Source organism: Marmota monax, unplaced genomic scaffold, assembly GCF_021218885.2.
Source record: "Marmota monax isolate L192 unplaced genomic scaffold, Marmota_monax_Labrador192_F-V1.1 WCK01_AAM20220418_F8-fsc00264, whole genome shotgun sequence".
Taxonomy (NCBI): domain Eukaryota; kingdom Metazoa; phylum Chordata; class Mammalia; order Rodentia; family Sciuridae; genus Marmota; species Marmota monax.
In genome coordinates this window covers 346,044-364,159 of record NW_026693143.1, presented here as the reverse complement: position 1 = coordinate 364,159, position 18,116 = coordinate 346,044, and the positions used below count along the sequence as shown (strand labels likewise).

The window sequence follows — 18,116 nt, the reverse complement described above, 5'->3', positions numbered from 1 at the left end:
GGCAAGCGCGCTATCACTGAGTCACAACCTCAGCCCATTCTGCTATTATTTTTCAAGTTCCTATATGGTATATGAATAATGGCATTGAAAAAAAGGGGGAAAAATCACTCTTAATGTTTAAAGAATATAAATGAAAAGAAAAGTGTTCCAAAGTCTGAAAATACGTACGTTGTACAACTGGACTTGCTTCTGCTTTCATTGCCTCCTTCTGTCTTGACAATAATTCTTTTTCTGCTTGGATTTCTTGTTGTTCTGCTTCCAATTCTTGCAACCTATTACCTGCATGTAACAACTCCTGCTCAAGGCGATCTATTATATCAGTTTTTTCCTGAATTTGCCTTTCAAAAACAGTTTTTTCATCTGCGTAGCCATCAATGATACCTGTAAGATAAAATGAACAGGAAATGGAATTACAACTCATTTAAATTTGAACATTAATATGTTTTAATATGAACAACAAAAGAGCTGTTAGCAAAACTTTAAATCATTCAAACCTATTAAGAGTCTTGAATGAATTTGCTATTAATAGCAGCAACTTATTGACTTTTTTTTTTTTCAGTTGAAGATGGACACAATACCTTTATTTAGTATATTTTATGTGGTGCTGGGGACTGAAGCCAGTGCTTCATGTGTGCTATCAAATGTTCTACCACTGAACCACAACCCCAGCCTTTAACTTTTAATATGTACATTTGATTTAGTCGTCGTCTTCTTTTTTGAGTACCAGGAATTGAACCCAGGGGTGCTTTACCACTGAGTTACATCCCCAGTTCTATTTTATTTAGAAACAAGTCTCACTAAGTTGCTTAGGGCATTGCTAAATTGCTGAGGCTGGCATTGAATTAATAATCTTCCTGCCTCAGTGTCCCTGGGCATGTCACTGGGATTACAGGCATGTGCCACTGTGCCTGGCCTAATGCAATCTTCTTGTTTACCAACCTGACATTAATATGAAATTTCTCTAAACTTCCAAATACTTTGCTATACTGAAGTATCATCACGTTGTATATGCATAATTCACTTTATTAAAAAGATAAAAATAGACAAGTTCCTAGACAGCTTAATGTAAATCAGATATTATAAATCGAATCACAATTCTAATAGAGTAGAGGAAGGAGAATGGGAGAGGGGAAAGAAGACGGGAGGGAAAAGAAGGGGATCATGAACTGAAATTGATTTCCATGCATGTATGAGTTTGTTGAGATGAACTCAGCTACTATGTATGACTATGAAGCTCTAACAAAACATTTTCTCTCAAGTTGGTATTTTAATTCTAGAAGGGCAAGGTCAATACCACAGCATGGGGGAAGAAGAGGCAAAGCCCAAGGCTTTAGAGGCTTAAAGCCTATGGTCACCATTTAATGGTTACCTTAAACAATTCAATAACATCTTTACCTTCGGTTTTCTCATTTTTAAATTACAGGCATGTCTTAGGATGGTGGGATCATGGTAACAACTCTCCACCATCCATTTCTCTATTTTCTAAAATTCCTTTATATTTTCAGTAATTCTATAAGTTCCTTTTATATTTAAATGTGTATATGCAGTTTTAAAAACTGCTTGGAAAAACTCTGAAGACAAACCACAACTACTTCCAATGGCTGCTCTAAATTAGAGTAGATTTGTTTCTGAATTTGGCTGTACATCAAAATCTCTATTTTAAGACTGAAGTTCTGCTACTCTGACTTGCCAAAGGCAAGGTACTTACCCTCAGCCTTACTGAGCTCCACTGCCAGCTGTTCTCTGGCCCTAGACTCTTCATGAAGGCGCTCTAGCAGTTCTTCTTGGCATTTAAGGGACTCTGTTGCCTGTTGTTTCTGTTTGAATGACTCACGCATCAATTCTGTTTGTGTAACTTTTGCATGTTCAAGCTAAACAAGAAGGGAAAGAATACATGAAGGAAGATGAAGTGTTAGGAAAACCAGTGTCATTTTCCATTAAAGTAAGGATTTCAAATAAAAGACATATTACTGACTTACAGTCACTTAAGACAGTTCTAATGCATGTTAACATTTGTGGGGAGGATAAGTCAACAGTAGACTCCACATTTGTTTTGAACACTTTAGAATTCGGAGGCATTAAAAATACAGCCTTCTTAGAATGCTATCATTGGCATATACTGACTCCATTTTTAAAATAGTTTTTAAGATGGTAATACACACTTGAGGCCAAAGCTCTCGATCAGGAAGTAGTTGAATCGCGATCACTTAATCATTTGTGTGAAATTACAAAAAAGCACTAACTTTGCTTTAGTTATCTGAGCTTTTATATGTCACCATCTACTTATCTTTTTTACTGAAACAACTACATGCAGAAAAAAAAAAAAAACTCCACAGAAAACAAAATTGAGCTCAAATGTTTCTAGTACTTAGCCCCAGAATTTTAAGAAATAATTGTATGTATTGACAACAGGCTTACAGCAAGTCTTTTAAATAAATTTTGTAAATTTACATAAGTTTGTGTATCAGAAAGACATTACTGCCATGTTTTAAGCTTAAAATGATAAAATGTAGTGGTTTCTAAGGTTTCTAATTAGACATTAATAATGTATTATAAAATTAAGATAATATTTAAAATCTTATTCTTAAAGACTTCTGCTCCTCACACCTGAGTGTTATTGACAAACCAAATCAATTTCCAAAATATTCAGTATGCAATTATTGTTTTTTTAATTTAATGTATTTTTTTTTTTTTTTTTAGTTGTAGGTGGACACAATACCTTTGTTTTACTTATTTATTTTTATGTGGTGCTGAGGATTGAACCTAGTGCCTCACATGTCAGGGAATCACTCTACCACTGAGCTACAACCCCAACCCCAATAATTGTTGTTTTAAAAGAATGTTTAAATTTTATTTATAACCTATTATTTAAAAATGAGCATAGATATAAGACTCATAATGGAAAATTAAACAAATTTTAATTTGTAAATAATTTCCTAAAATATCTGTGAAAATATATTGTTACTTTAAAAAGGAAAAATTTTATGAACATGTTCATTTTTAACTACCAAGAGTATTTTCCTTTAAATGTGGATAAATACTATATTTTAATTTTTACTATAAAGAAAATGACCATGAAGTATAAATGTTGTACACAACTACTCTCCTGAATTTAGTCAATACATTTTTTAAAATACATTAATTGCTTCAATATGTACATAATTTTTTATTATATACTAATGACCTAGAAAATATATGAAATATAGAGTTCAAAGTTATAACTAAAAAAAGATGAACTATTTTCCAAATTTACTACAGAAATTCAATAGAGTATTTACAATAAAATAAATATTTGCTTTAGATAAATTTAATAAGTCTTTGCCTCTATGCTCCATTTCATGACAAGATCTAAACCACCTTCACATACATTTATATATTTACCAGAAATCATGAAAAAAACCTTCAGTTTTAGAAACAAAGCAAAAACCTCAAGCAATCAAATAAGTAAGGGTAATATATTTTATTTACAATAGCAGTTGGGATCCACTTCATTTGGGATAAGAGTCCCCCTTAAAATTCTCATTTACATACTTTACATAATACCTTCTATCCAGTTAAGGTATGATTTATTCCTAATATCTATAATAGTATGCATTATATAAAAATTTTAAACTCAATATTTTCAAAGTATTTAGTAAACTCACCATTATACTTAAAGTATGGATAAGCTTTAGTAAAGATTATGACACTTAAAACAAAAGTTGTAGAAGGGGTAACAACACTATTCTAAAAACCATCTGGTTTGTTAAATATTAGCTAGCATGTACAGTTAAAGCCACCAAAGTCATAAAAAGTGCTGAATAACTTGTAGTCAATCATTCACAACATATTTGAGAATCAAATAAACCTGGAATACTGAATATGCAGGTATCTTTATGCTAAACACTTTAGCAATGTTTATAAATTTCACATAAAAAACAGAAAAAATATATTTCTCTACAGAATTAGTTGACATTTAGAAAACTGAAAATAAGTTCCTTATGGTGTAAGAAAATCTAGAATCCAAGTTTGTTTTTACCTTGCCTGGAACTACTGTCAGTATGTCATGGATGTAAACAATTTATTTAGCTGGTCTAGATATCACAATACCTATTCTCTCAAATATAATCATTCCATTTTTATTCCCATTTTTATTCAGGATTGGATTCATAAACATACAAAAACAAGAATCTTAAAGACAAGCAGAATATTTTTTAAACAATTCACCGGGCACTGGAGAAGTGTAATATTATCTCATTCTGCTTTCTGGAATTAAGAACACAGCCAAGTTGGGACTTTTAGATCAAATTGAGCCCTCTGATACATTTAGGATGAATGGGCAGCAGTATATACCAAACAATAACAAAATAAGGTTCTATTCTGTTAACCTTATTAACAATACTTAAAATTTCATTTCTCATTATACTTATTTGTTAAACTAAATTAATATTTTATACTTACTGAATAAGGAGGGGTAGGCAGTGAAATTTTAGAAATTAGCTTTAATATGTGCCCATTTCTTTTATGAATCAAGTGGAAAATAGAAGTATTAATAATTACTGAGTTATTTTCATCCAAATGTTCACACAAAGGAAAAGGATACGGTAAAGGCACTCGAGATTCAACCTCATAAATATCTTCATCTTGTTCTTCCAACCAAGAGCCATCAAGTTTGACAGTTGCCAAATAGGTCCTGTAAGAATCCATTCTAGAAGATGAAGGAGCCAAGCTTCTTCAATTATCAGTTTTCTACTACATTAAAAAGTTCCTTTTAGTTTATCAAGATATTCCATTCTGTTTAGTGCTATCAAATACATAAAAAAATTAATTCATACTACTGAACAATAAAAAGGGTGAAAATGTCTGGGTGGGGGGGAAACCCTACAAATCTAAAAAACAAAAACAAAACAGAAAGACTCCTAAATGTCTACCAGTCTTTATCCGAAGAATCCAAAATAACACAACAAAAAACTGCACAAAAAACCAAAAGCACGCAAACAAAACACCACTGTTTTACCTAGAATAGGTAAATCCTTGAAGAATAAAAGAATGAAAACATAAATGTGTAATATGCTGAGCAATAAAACTGCTTTCGGTATCAAATTTGTCTGTGGTATTAAGTAAGCCTTCCAAGCAGAACCTGGCAGGGAAGGTCAGGTTTTAAATCTCCATAGTAGCAGTCTTGAGAATCGTAGTTGCAACATTATTTCCCTCGGTCTTGCAGCTTCGTCCTATTCAAAAGGAAAAGCTCTTCCAAATGGAGCTGCTCAAATAGCCTTGCAGGCTGAGCCAGAGGATTCTAGTCAGTGTCCCCTGAGGAAAAGGTCAGAACAGAGGGTGTGGTTTAATGTCTTTACCTATATGTGCACTGACAGGTGGAATGTGAATTAATACGCCCACAAAAAAGCCTGCCTAACAGGATCCAAGTTCCACGTCAGATCTTTGAAAGAGTTATTTAGAGAAGTTTATAATGTGTCTAAGATAAGCTGGTATTTTTCCACCCTACTAAAAATTGTTTTAATTAAAAAATGTGAATAAAATGTTTGAGTTTACATTACTAATCAGCTATTCAAGCATATCAAATAATCATAATTATTTCTGGAAATTAAATTAGAATTTCTTTTTGATAATTCCTTAGATGTAATACTTTTGAGCAGCCACTGAGGCTAAATATAGATAATTCAGTTATAACTTATTTTCACATTGACTTATTTATAGAGTGCATATTAAGGAAAAAATTCTTTGTAGAGCCACTTTGTATATAAGTCGATAATTACACCACTTAAGGTAGCCTATGAACCCTGACTGAAATGTAAAAACAACAAATTGTCCATAATAGTTAGCTTCAGGTTGTTCCAGAAGCCTGAGCAATACCGAATGAACCAGCCATTCATAATTTTAAAAGATAAATAACTTACTTATTACTAATAAAAGACTCTCAATAATGAAAGTTGTTTTAAATAAAAGAAAAGACTTTCATTTTGGTGCCTTTTTTCCCCATCTGGTAACTGAATATCCTAAACCCACAAAGCCTTTATCTAAATGGAAAAAAACCATACTAAAGCAAGTGACAGGCTTAAAAAGGCCTTTTATAGCTACTCTGACTACATAGTTTCCAAGAGCTAGTACTTAAACCCTTCTCAGCAGACTAGTAACTGAGGCAGAGAAAATGAAATTGTTTTATATACAAGTCCCAAAGTTGCAAGGAGATGTAGTTGGGGAGGGGCAGTTGCTTCTTAAAGTTCTGAAAATTTTTGTTTATTACAGTTTCTTATATCCTGCAGTTAGTCTGTCAAGACGTCTTAACACCTATATGAGATGGAGGCCAGACCTTATGACTGTTGCAGCTAAATGTGATTTTTTTTTTTAAAGAGAGGGAGAGGGAGAGAGAGAGAGAGAGAGAGAGAGAGAGAGAGAGAGAGAGAGAGAGATTTAATATTTATTTTTTAGTTATTGGCAGACACAACATCTTTGTTTGTATGTGGTGCTGAGGATCGAATCCAGGCCGCACGCATGCCAGGCGAGTGCGCTACCGCTTGAGCCATATCCCCAGCCCAAGCAGCTAAATGTGATTTTAATGAAGCTCCAGCAGACGTAAAATCATCAATACCCTAGCTGTTCACACATTATGAACTGGTGGATCCCACACCTAGCCTATGAGATACCTCTTAAAATACTCTTTCCCTGCTTCTTTTGCAAATTAGTTATTTTGATAATCATCCAATTTCTCTCATTTGAGGTAAAAACAAAACTGTGGGTAAGAAATAATTATTCATAAATAGCAGCATTTAAGTCAACATAAGAATTAACAACAAAGAAAGAAAAAAGAAAGAAAGAAATAACTAAGGAGAAAAATAGACTCAAAGAGTAACAGATAAAGATGACCCAGAATGTGGCAGTCTTTGTAATAATATATTAACTAGTGGCATACTACATTAATTGATATTCAGAAAGAATACAAAATAAAACAATAACAACAAAAAACTGCACAAAAAACAAAAACAAACAAAACACCATTGCTTTACCTACAATAGGTAATTCCTTGAAGAATGAAAGAATTGAAAACATAAATGTGTAATAAGTTGAGCAATAAAATACCTTTAAATTAAATGATATACTAATATTTCACCCCAGTTTTGGAAACACATAGAACTTATTTCCATTATCATAAAACAAAAATCTTTATAAGTAAGGTGTGTCCTCTTATGACTAGGAACATGGGTCATGGTAAGAAACTAACTACAAATTTAACTACTGTTAAAAATGAATGAAAAAAGACTCAAAAAGTAGTAAAGAAGAGTCTGGATGATGGCATATGGTGATTCTGACAATAATTCAAGTTATATTCAATTTTGCTTTTTCCTCTAGTTTAAAAGCATATAAACCTTTCTGCAACTAAAAACTTAAAATACAATGACTTCAATTTCTAGAAACACATTTAACTGTCCAGACTAGCTCCTTATCCTCGGGTTTCAGAAGATCATGACTTTACCATATACAGGAGGCTATTAATTGACAGCACTGAGCTACATTTCCCCAATGAAAAAGGTTTACATTAATCATATAATGTCAAGCCATTTAACCTTTTTTCCCTGTAAATTATTTCCTTCAAATTGTAAAACACTTCTGCTGCTGTCTTTCGGTCTTCACTTTACTTATTTCTCTAAATTATTTAATGGAGGGACTAACTCCTGCATACATTACCTGACCAATGCTAAGCACACTGGGGGCAATACTTGATGGCAAAATGTGTTTCAGTACTTATAATTATTATTAAAACAAAAAGCTTAGCCTGATCATTAATTCTCAGATTCCCCTTTGAGAAATTATAGAAGCAAGTAGCTTGATTCCATTATTCTAAAAAATGAGAACTAGTAAACTCACAATAGTGCCTTATAATGAAAATCATTATGAGAGAATAAATTATTCATTAATTTCTTCCAAGGAATTGTTTTTTATTTGCATTAAGTTTTATCTTTTATTGACAAATAATGATTGAATATTTTGAGGTACAAAGTGATGTTTTCTTACATGCACTCACTGTGGAATAATCAAACACATCCATCACCTCAAATATTTATCATTTCTTTGTGGTTAAAATTCTCTCCTATAGCAATTTTGAAATATATGTTAACTATTATCACTATGCTGTGTAATAGAACACCAAAAATTATTTCTCCTCTCTGAAACTCCCCCCCCCCCCCGCCGCCAAAGACTTCCTAAGAGAAATATTTTTTGGTAAATAATCTCCTTGGCTCTAAATAATAACCTCTGGATTCCATAAAACTTCAATTGTTGAAAGTTTAATTCCCGTAAAACAGACGTTTCTATTTCCCCCTAACTGAAAAGTCAAGTGTCTTTGAACTGATTCTCAAAGATAATTTTTCTGCAGAATTGGAGAAAGACCACTAAATAAAGATTGTATTACAGAGATTATCTTTCTAAGGGCCTTAGAAGATTTTCTAAGCATGTTTCGTCACATTACCTTGAAAGCTATTCCAACAAATTGGAAAACTACCAAACTCCACTGAAATCGTTCCTGTTAAGTTTGCCAACAATCTCTGGATTTCAAAATTCATTTATCAGTTATAATTAAAAACTAAAGAATAACTAAACAAAAATCTTAGTCTGCTCTTTAATCCTCAGATTCCCAGAAGGCAGAAGTAGTAGTGGTTAAGACCATGGATTCTGAAACTAAAGTACCTGGTCCCACTCTAACTCTCCTTAATTTATAAACCTGGGCAAATGACTTCTCTAACTGGTTTCTATGTTTCTGCTCTCCTTATACTTTCACCACCCTCTACCTACTCTATTCTATTTTTAAAGATAGTCAAAGTGTTTATTTTGGAAAATACAAGTTAGATTCTCTAACTATCTAAAGATGGAAACAATCTATATGTCTTTTAAACAGTAAATGGATAAACAAACTGCTGGAATTTCCCTCACTTATTAAAAAGGAACAAACTATTAGATATAACAATATAGATGATTCTTAAATGCACTTTATTAAGGTAATAAAGCCTGACATGATGCACGTTTTCATTTATGACACTTTGGAAAAAGCAAAACTGTAGAAAAGGAAAGCAAGCCAGCGTTTACCACAGGCAGGAGGTAAGAGAGTGGCTGACTATAAAAGAACAGTGCCTGGGAATGTTGGGGTGATGAAACATTATATCATGACTGTAAGTGATATAGATGACTCTACACACCTGTCATAACTGAAAGAACTGTCCATAGAATGATTTTTTTCATATATTAATAAGAATTAGGAACTCAATGGAATAAAAAAAATCATAAATAAGTTATGACTGTTATATATATGAATAAAAATTACAAATGAGTTATGACTGTTATATATAAATATTCATGTATTATATTCATATATATTTGAATATATATGTGAATGTGTTTGTGTGTGTATGTGTGTTTGTGTATTCATATATGAAAAAACCACACCAACAGGGTGAGAGAGAAAAGAGTTAACCTAAGGTACTTGAAAAACAATATTTTGACTGTATATTATAAGGCTAAAAACAAAAAGTACTACACACAAATAATGTAGTCTAGTTAGAGAATTTGTTTTTCACAGGGGTGTAGGATAGCAATTCTGAAATTATATATGTGTATATTATGGTTGAGCAAACAAATAAAAATGCAATTGAACATGAGACTCTCCCTTTTTCACTGTTGGAGAACAAAGTTACTAAGAAAAAAAGGGCAGGGCAAAACAAATGCTGTGGTACCAGAACTGGAGGGCTCAGAATGAATTTATGGATTTTTAAATTATACATGTATACAGAGAGATTCAGATATAGATAGAAGGATTAGCATACAAAGATATATTTTTAAACTATCCACTAACAGGGCTTAGAAGTAATGACATCCTAGTAACAATGAGAATATCTAGTACCTAGATCTTGGTTTCTAGATAGTATTTTCCAATAAAAGAAATATGAATTTCATGAAGAAGTGATTGATTCTAAAGTTAGGGTAGGAAAAATACAAGATGGGTTTGAAGCTTCTTGTAGTACCAATACTCAAAAAAGCAAGTACACTTCAAAAGGATGTACCTCAAAAAGTTCTTAATGCCAAAGCTGAAACAAAACCAAGTATTAGGTTACAACTAAAAGGATAAATCAGTCATGAGTCTATACTGATATTGATTAGAAGTGAAGATATAGCTCATACAGCTAAATAAATAAATAAAACAATGAGGAAAGTATAAAATTACCATTGGAACACCATAGTAATAATTACTGCATGCAAGATCCAACAATGGATGTAAGAATATTAGATGAAAGAAAGTTAAGGAGAAAAGGTTATTTGCATAGTATCAAAGTACCTCCTCCAAGATAGTTATTCATTACAAAGGGGAAAACATTACAGTTGAGAAACCCAGCAGATATCACAAGCAATGAAGATTAACATTACCTGTAATAATGACATATTGACTCACGTAACCAGGCATGAAGCACAAGATGGGCACAGCATTTTTTTGGTAGTATCAAAAATATACAGGCTTCATGTAATCACAACAAACATCAAACAAATCCAAACTGAGGAACATTCTAAAAAATAACTGACCAAAAGACTAAAGTATTGTCAGAGACTGCTGAAACCAAAGATGACATGACAACTAAGTACAATGTAGGATCTGGGAATGAATCTTGGAACAGAAAAACGTCATTATAGGAAAAACCAATGAAATCTAAATAGTTTATACTTTAGTTAACAGTACTGCAGCAATTTTAATTTCTTAGTTTTATAATTATATTATAGTTATGCACTATGTTGATGTTAGGGAAAGCTGAATGAGTGGTTGGTACATGGAAACTCTCATAGTTTTAGAATTTTCTGTAAGCTTAAAGTTATTTTAGAATGAAAAGTTAAAAACTGTCCCCTATGACTCCAAATCTTATGAAGAGTTAAGGAGAGAAGAGGTCAGAGTATAATCTGGTTTTTCAGATACACTCTGACCTTCTCTCCCATGCCTCTCTCCACTGTCCTTGCTCCAGCTGCCCTGTCCTCTGTCAAGCACACCCCCTGGCTTTTGTAATTGCTATTCCCCTGCCTAAACATTCTTTCCCATTTACCTGTGTATTAGCCTCCCACTCTTCTTTAAGGAATATGAATTCATATCACTTTATCAGAGAGGCCTTTACTAATTTTCCTCGATAAAATACTCTCTTTCTTCATTATGCTGTACTTCCCTTTATTCTTTTACACAGCAGTTATTACCATCTATGCATCTATTTATTATTGGCCTCCGCCATTAAATTATGAGCTCCTGCGAGCAGGGATTTTGTCCATTTCCCTTATCACTGTATCTCTAATATCTAGAACAATAATTGTTATATAGTAGGCACTCAAAACTTCGCTGAATGAATGAATGAATGAATGACTTATCTCAAACATCAAATCAAAGCTTTATGGCCTGCACCTTACCCCAAACTGTCAGATGCTATTCAGAGTATCCTGTGCAGAGCTATTTGCCTGTATTTAACTGAAAGCACAAAGATATCACAGCAGTGCCATTTTGTTATAGAAATGAAGAAAATAAATCAAGGTTAAAGGAAGAAGAAGCAAATGATAATATATTAAAGAGGAAAATGGGATACTAGTTATTTCACAAAGATGTTACACTTTATTTTGTGTCAATTTAACGATTAAATGTATTCATTTGGTTCATAATATTTTAGTTATTAACAATATTCTGAAGAAGTCATTGGATTTAAATATTATCCATGGTTAAGATTAATAATTGTTCTGCAGTTAGTTTTAAAAACGGTCACAAAGCTCCTAGTCCCTTACTTTAGCACTTAACAAACTGACACTCATTTGGAAAATACCGTGACCAGGCTCTTACTGCACCTCACTAGCTAGTCACATAAACAAGAGAGTTGTCATGTGTTATGGACTTGACCTAGGGAACTGAGTGTTTCAGGAAGATCCCACACACTTAACTGTTGACCGATGGCAGTTTTAATGACTATGGCGAAGTTTTCTCTAGTTGTCTGTAAGAGCAAATAATCTGTAGAAACCACTGTTCACTTGTCATTTATTTGTCATTTTCCATGGTGATTATCAAAAGATAAATACTATAGTACATTAACCATAATGTGCATAATTTATAGTGGCATTGAAGAGTAGCAACACTATCAACAGTGGTCAAGTTCCAGGTCAAAAGTATGTTATAAGGATCAAGAAAGAAAAAGTAGGGCTGCAATTGTAGCTTAGTGGTAGAACATTTGCCTAGCGTGTGTGAGGCTCTGGGTTCCATCCTCAGCATCACATTAAAAAATAAATTAATTAATTAAATAAGGTTATTAAAAAAAGAAAGAAAGAAAAAGTATTACCAGTTGTTTTCCTGGTAGAAAAACTATAAATCATAGAATATAAACACTAATATGACTGAAATAAGCATAAACAAAACAAAAAGAAGAATTTAATATAGAATTATCTATACTATACAACTTTCATAGAATAAGAGGGATAATTAAGATGCATATGCATTCAAGCTTTAAGTACTGACTCAGCTGACTCAGTGGATCCGCATACTCTAGAAGTGGTTTATGGATAAGCATTCTAAAAGAGAGAGAATGTAGGACTTAGGCTAATTATAAAAGACTAAAAATGTAGTAAATCTTGGTAAAAATGTGTATTTTTTAATGTTAACTATGGAATTTCACATTTCAACACAACATTTACAATGTCAATGTTTGAGTTTAAATAGTCTGCTCAACTTTGGGCTAAAGGAAAGGTGACTAGAAAATTCTCTGATCCAAGAGTGTAAAATTAATGTCTTAATAATACAAATGAAGCTGAATTTTATGGGTACCATTTCATTTCCTTACAAGCACTTAGGATGTTGATAATGAAAAATAAAATAACTCTTCAGAACTTTGAATATAGGACCACCACTGATTTAAAAAAAAAAAAAATTTAAATCATTTTCCCTACTCTTGGCAAATAACAAGCATTGGAGCTTTCAAGAATATTATATGTCTTTGGTTCTCTGTGATGCTCAAGTAAATTTTTGAGTTACTGAAATAGAAGCTTTAATCATTCTGTACATGCTACAAAAGAAAGCTCTAGAGAAACAAGAATTGCCCAAGGTTAGAAATTTCATCTGCTATTTAACTACAGGCCTCAGAATTAATCTATGAAAACATTTTTGGGAACTACATAAGGCATATGTTTGCTTTAGTTTGGCCAATCAAGGTGCAAACCAGAAGATATCTAACTATTTTATTTATCTAACTATTTTATTTATCTAACTATTTATTCCCCATCCTTTCCCCCAGTGCTGGGGATAGAACTTAGAGCCTTGCATATACTGGGCAAGTGCTCTACCACTGAGCCACATAACAGGAAATACATTATGATGAATTTCCCTGACTAGTTAGTGAATTCCCCTTATAATATGTGGTATCTCAAGAGTCTTTTCAAGGTATAATTCATATTCTATCATAGAAAAAAGGTTTAGTTTGTTTCCAAACAGAAAAGAATACCTGGAGAAAATTCTGGGTGTCATATATGAAGACCAATCAAAGAACAAATATTTCAACAGAAATGTATGTTATTTTGATAATTCCTTCCTCATTGAATCCCAGCAGCATATTAAAAGTATCAGGGGGTGGGACTGTAGATTGATATGAGAAGTTAACCAACTAGTAGGGAATAAATGAATCATTTTAAATGTCAATAATTGAAGAAATAACTTAAATCAATAATTTAACCCTAATAGAAATGAATCAGGTATTAAAATGCAAAATATATATTTGTCATAGTTACTATATCTAATAGTCACTGCTATTGCAGAAACATATGCCATATTAAATAATTTATTAGAGAAAAAAGTACCAAAGAAAAGCCAGTCATCAGAACAAGAGCTCAAAGACATTCTTTCAACTTCTCAAACTTAATATTTAAAGAACAATATTTTTTTTAAGAATTTTAATATTTATTTTTTAGTTTTCGTCAGACACAACATCTTTGTATGTGGTGCTGAGGATCGAACCCGGGCCGCACGCATGCCAGGCGAGCGCACTACCGCTTGAGCCACATCCCCAGCCCGTAAAGAACAATATTTTAAAGGAAAAACTGCTCAAACTAATTTCCTACCAAGAGATAACTGTACGGTGAATTAATCTACTCATATTTATAAAAAGAATGTAAAAATCAAGTGAAGGAATTGCAAGTTTGATATGTAATACAATAATGGTATGTTATGACATACTACAACATATAGTTTTAGACATTTCCACTACAACATATAGTTTTAGAGATTCCTTATAGTATTAAATAACATTTTAATGGAACATTTCACACAATAGTGAAGATAAAATCTCTTTTGATATAAAAAAAAGTAATGTGTAACAATCTAGAAAATCTGGATATTAAAACATCAATGAGTTTTTGAACTGGAAGAGCTCATCATTACATTACCTTCACCACCAAAAACAAGACTACTAAAACTAATATTGGTTATTACAAACACAGCCAATTATTAAAGAGAAGCCCAAATAAATTTCTGTGGGACAGTAGAGAGAAATATTTACTCATTTATGCCTTATGCAATATTCAGTAGGTAGTAATAATTAAGGAGTTTACCTGACTACTAGTTTCACTTAGAGCTTCCAGTATTTTTTCAACTGCTGCTTGTAGTCGAGAACTAATATTCAGCATTAATTCTTCATTTTCAGGATCTATTTCAGTTCCAGCAAAACCAATCCTTATAAGGTGCTGCGATAATTCTGTTCCTTCCTCAGTTACTTTTGAACACATGCTATTATCAGTTCTTGGCATATCACTTCCAGAATAAGAGGGTATGGATCTGTCTATAACTAGAGTAACAAAATGTTAAAGGCATACATTAATAACAATAATTTCACTTTAAATTTTTAAAATCAAGTCAAATTGAAATCATTTTTCAAAGTACATGTGTTTTAATAACAGCATTGTAAAATTGCAGAATTTAAGATTTGGGTTATTTGGTAATTTTTCTTTAATAAAACTTTTGGGTTTTTTTTTTGGGGGGGGTACTGGGGATAAAACCCAGGGCCTTGCACATAATAAGCATGTGCTGTATTATTGAGCTATACTCCCAACCTGATAAAAACTTTTTAAGATAACTTTTAATAGATATTTATCAATTGTCAAGCATGTAGAGTTTGCTAAGAAATGGGGACACAAAGGAGACAAAATCTGGTTCCTATCGTGAAGGACTTTACAGTATAATGAAACAACACACATATATACATAAGGAAAAAAAAACTCTTGTGCAGTGGGATGTAACAGGTTATGGAAGAATAGAATAAGTGCTCCTAATTTGTTTGGAGTAACCTGACTTTTAAGCATTACATATTTGAACATTACCTGCTCTGGCTACAGATTAAAAGAAACAGATAATTTTGTAGCTTGGTATTTTTGTTAAAAGTATACTGGGAAGAAATTAGGATGATGAGCAGTGCTAAGTTAACTACAGACACTGTTACCATACTATCAACATTATTGTTACATCTTACATAAGAAAATCTGGTTGACATAGGCAGATGATAAGCTTTGCAACTGAACAGAGGAGTATTAATAGAATATGTGGAGACACATAAACTGTTAGAAATTTGGGTCTGCAGAATTAGGGGTCATCTGTAAAAAGGTAAGAGTTTAAACACTGAAAGTGGTTACATCTGTTTTAGGAGTGATATTTAGTGAAAGGAGGAAACAAAGTTGGAGCCTATGTATATCATAAGCTAACAAAAGAAGCCATATAAGAAATATCAGATAGACAGGAGAGGGATGTTCTAGAAGAGAACATTTCTAAAAGGAAAAGACTTTAGTGAAGTTATTTGCCTAGAAAGACAAACAGTCAAGGATTATGCTATGAATTTAATGACTAAAAAGTCACTGTTCTCAGAAAGAAGTGTTGGTACTACAAGAACAGAAACTAAAGTCAGTTAAAGCAAGAGTTAGTCTATTCTTTGTAATTTTTTATACCTTCATTTTATATATAAATTTTTTATGCAGTGCTGAGGATTGAACCCAGAGCCTCACAGGTGCTAGGCAAGCACTGAGCTATATCCCCAGCCCAGTCTCTTCTTGCTTATTCTCTTATGAAGTATACTGAAGTTTACCTTGCAGGATGTGTGTGTGTAAGTTAAAAGAAATAAATAGTTATTTTTATGAATATAAAATGAAATTTTATGGTACAATATGACATTTTGTGGTACAGAGAAGCAATCAATGGTGAGAAAAAGACTGAAGATTCTGTGTAAACATGGGAATAAAACTAAAACACAAATTACAGAAAACACAAGCACAAGGTGAAACAAAGCCATTTATAAATGATCACTGAGTGTTAGTTTTTTTTGGAATGGCAGCAACAACAACAAAAATAGGAAATAAAGCACCTAGAAAAGATAAAGATGTCAATCAGCTTAATGTATTTTTCAGGGCTGGAGGTGTAGCTCAGTAGTAGAGTGCTTGTGCTTGCCTGGCCTGAGTGCAGTCCTAGGTTCAATTCCTAGCGCGCGTGCACACACGCACACACTCACACACACACAAAATTGAAGATAGAAATTATCTGAAATAATCTGAATATGTTCCATTAAAGAAACAAATTTGTTTGTTCCTATGAAACAAAAACGAAAGACAGCAAAATTATAATTACCCATAATGACTAGTCTGGGGGAAAAAATCTGAGGACAAAAAAAAGAAGGGCTATTTTATAACATGCCAACAGAAATCAAGAACAGGCAATTTGGTGAACAGAATCACTTGAGTGGTGAACCAACCACTCAGATGTATGTTGAAAACAAAGCAAATAATAGTTATTCAAGTCTTTTAGTCATATACTTTATGAATTATACCATTCATTTCCTGATGCATAATGGTAAGTTTTTCAGGTTAAAGGAGGGTGAGCAATATCATAGTGTCTTCCCAGCCTCAGTGGCTCACTGAAGACCTCTATGGTTCCAATTGGAAATCATGCGAATCAAGCTTGACCCAAGGGTCTGACAGAGGAAAACTGTACTAAAAGATATGGAGTGGAGACTTAAAGAAATTTGTCCAAAGTCACATTAAGGCAGAAAAAAAAAAAATGAGGCTTTCTCATTACTAATCCAGTATTCTTTCTATAACTTCCCACTGCTTCAAAAGGAAGCTGAAGCAAACAAACTTCAATCCATGGACTCCTACAGGAAAGATGAGCATTCTACCCCTAAACTATCACACTGCAGACCTAAAGGAAATTTTCGTTCAACAACCTAGGGAACTCATTTTTATGAACTGATCTAATATCCACTCAGGTTCAAGTGATTTGACATTTGGCCAAAATTTCCTTTCAATTTCATAAACTAGTTTGCTTTTATGAGGAAGTGAATATTAGCACAATCATTTATTATTTTCAAGTGTTAACAAGTTCATATATGTTTAAAGCCTAAACAAGTTCAGGCTTGAAGGCTGAAACTACATCACAAGTGATACTTTAAAAAAAAAAAACAACAAAAGTTGATTCACAATCAGATTAAACCTTAATTTTTTTTTTGTTATGGTAAATAACACAAATCTTTCAAAGGTGCATTTTAGTTTTTACAGAAATGCTTCCATTAAGAATGTGAATAAATGTCAAAAGAACTTCTTACATATGGGGCATATTGTCAATATTTAAAGCCAGTATTTTCATAAAATAAATGTTTTAAATCAAACTCTATTAATTCAATATATCCTTAAAGATGCAAACTAGGTAAGTATACCCCAATGATTTAATTTTATTAGTAAAAGTAACATAGCCAGGCATGGTGGTATACGCCTATAATACCAGCAACTTGGACAGGAGAAGTATGGGAAGTTTAAGAGCAGCCTTAGCAACTTAAACCAGGCTCTACACAACTTAAGATAAAAAGGGCTGAGTTATAGATTAGTGGTTAAGTATCTCTGGGTTCAATTCTTGGTACCAAATCAAACCAAAGAATTATTTATAAATACAAAAATATAAGATTGAGTTAATTAAATGGACCAGCAGAATTATCTGTGCCACAATATTTTACACAATGTATTTCTTAACTTTGGATTGAATTTTTCTTCTAATGTTTTCTGAATCAACAGTTGATTTCAACAGTTAACATTTTTAAAGATCA

The 18,116-nt window shown here is 32.4% G+C and overlaps 1 protein-coding gene across 11 annotated transcripts in view; it reads right to left on the bottom strand.

Annotated features, from left to right (window-relative positions):
* The window catches only part of Akap9 (A-kinase anchoring protein 9), a 137,303-nt gene that overhangs the window by 47,786 nt on the left and 71,401 nt on the right, over positions 1-18,116 (bottom strand). For 10 of the 11 annotated variants that reach the window (XM_058582873.1, XM_058582874.1, XM_058582879.1 and 7 more), the window contains 3 exons: positions 14,593-14,825; positions 1,709-1,871; positions 169-381 (listed from right to left, as the gene is read on the bottom strand). In XM_058582873.1, coding sequence (XP_058438856.1) covers positions 169-381; positions 1,709-1,871; positions 14,593-14,825 — 609 coding nt within the window. Of the gene's footprint in view, positions 1-168; positions 382-1,708; positions 1,872-4,440; positions 5,209-14,592; positions 14,826-18,116 lie in introns of those variants that run through there. The other variant, XM_046455180.2, reaches the window with a different exon arrangement.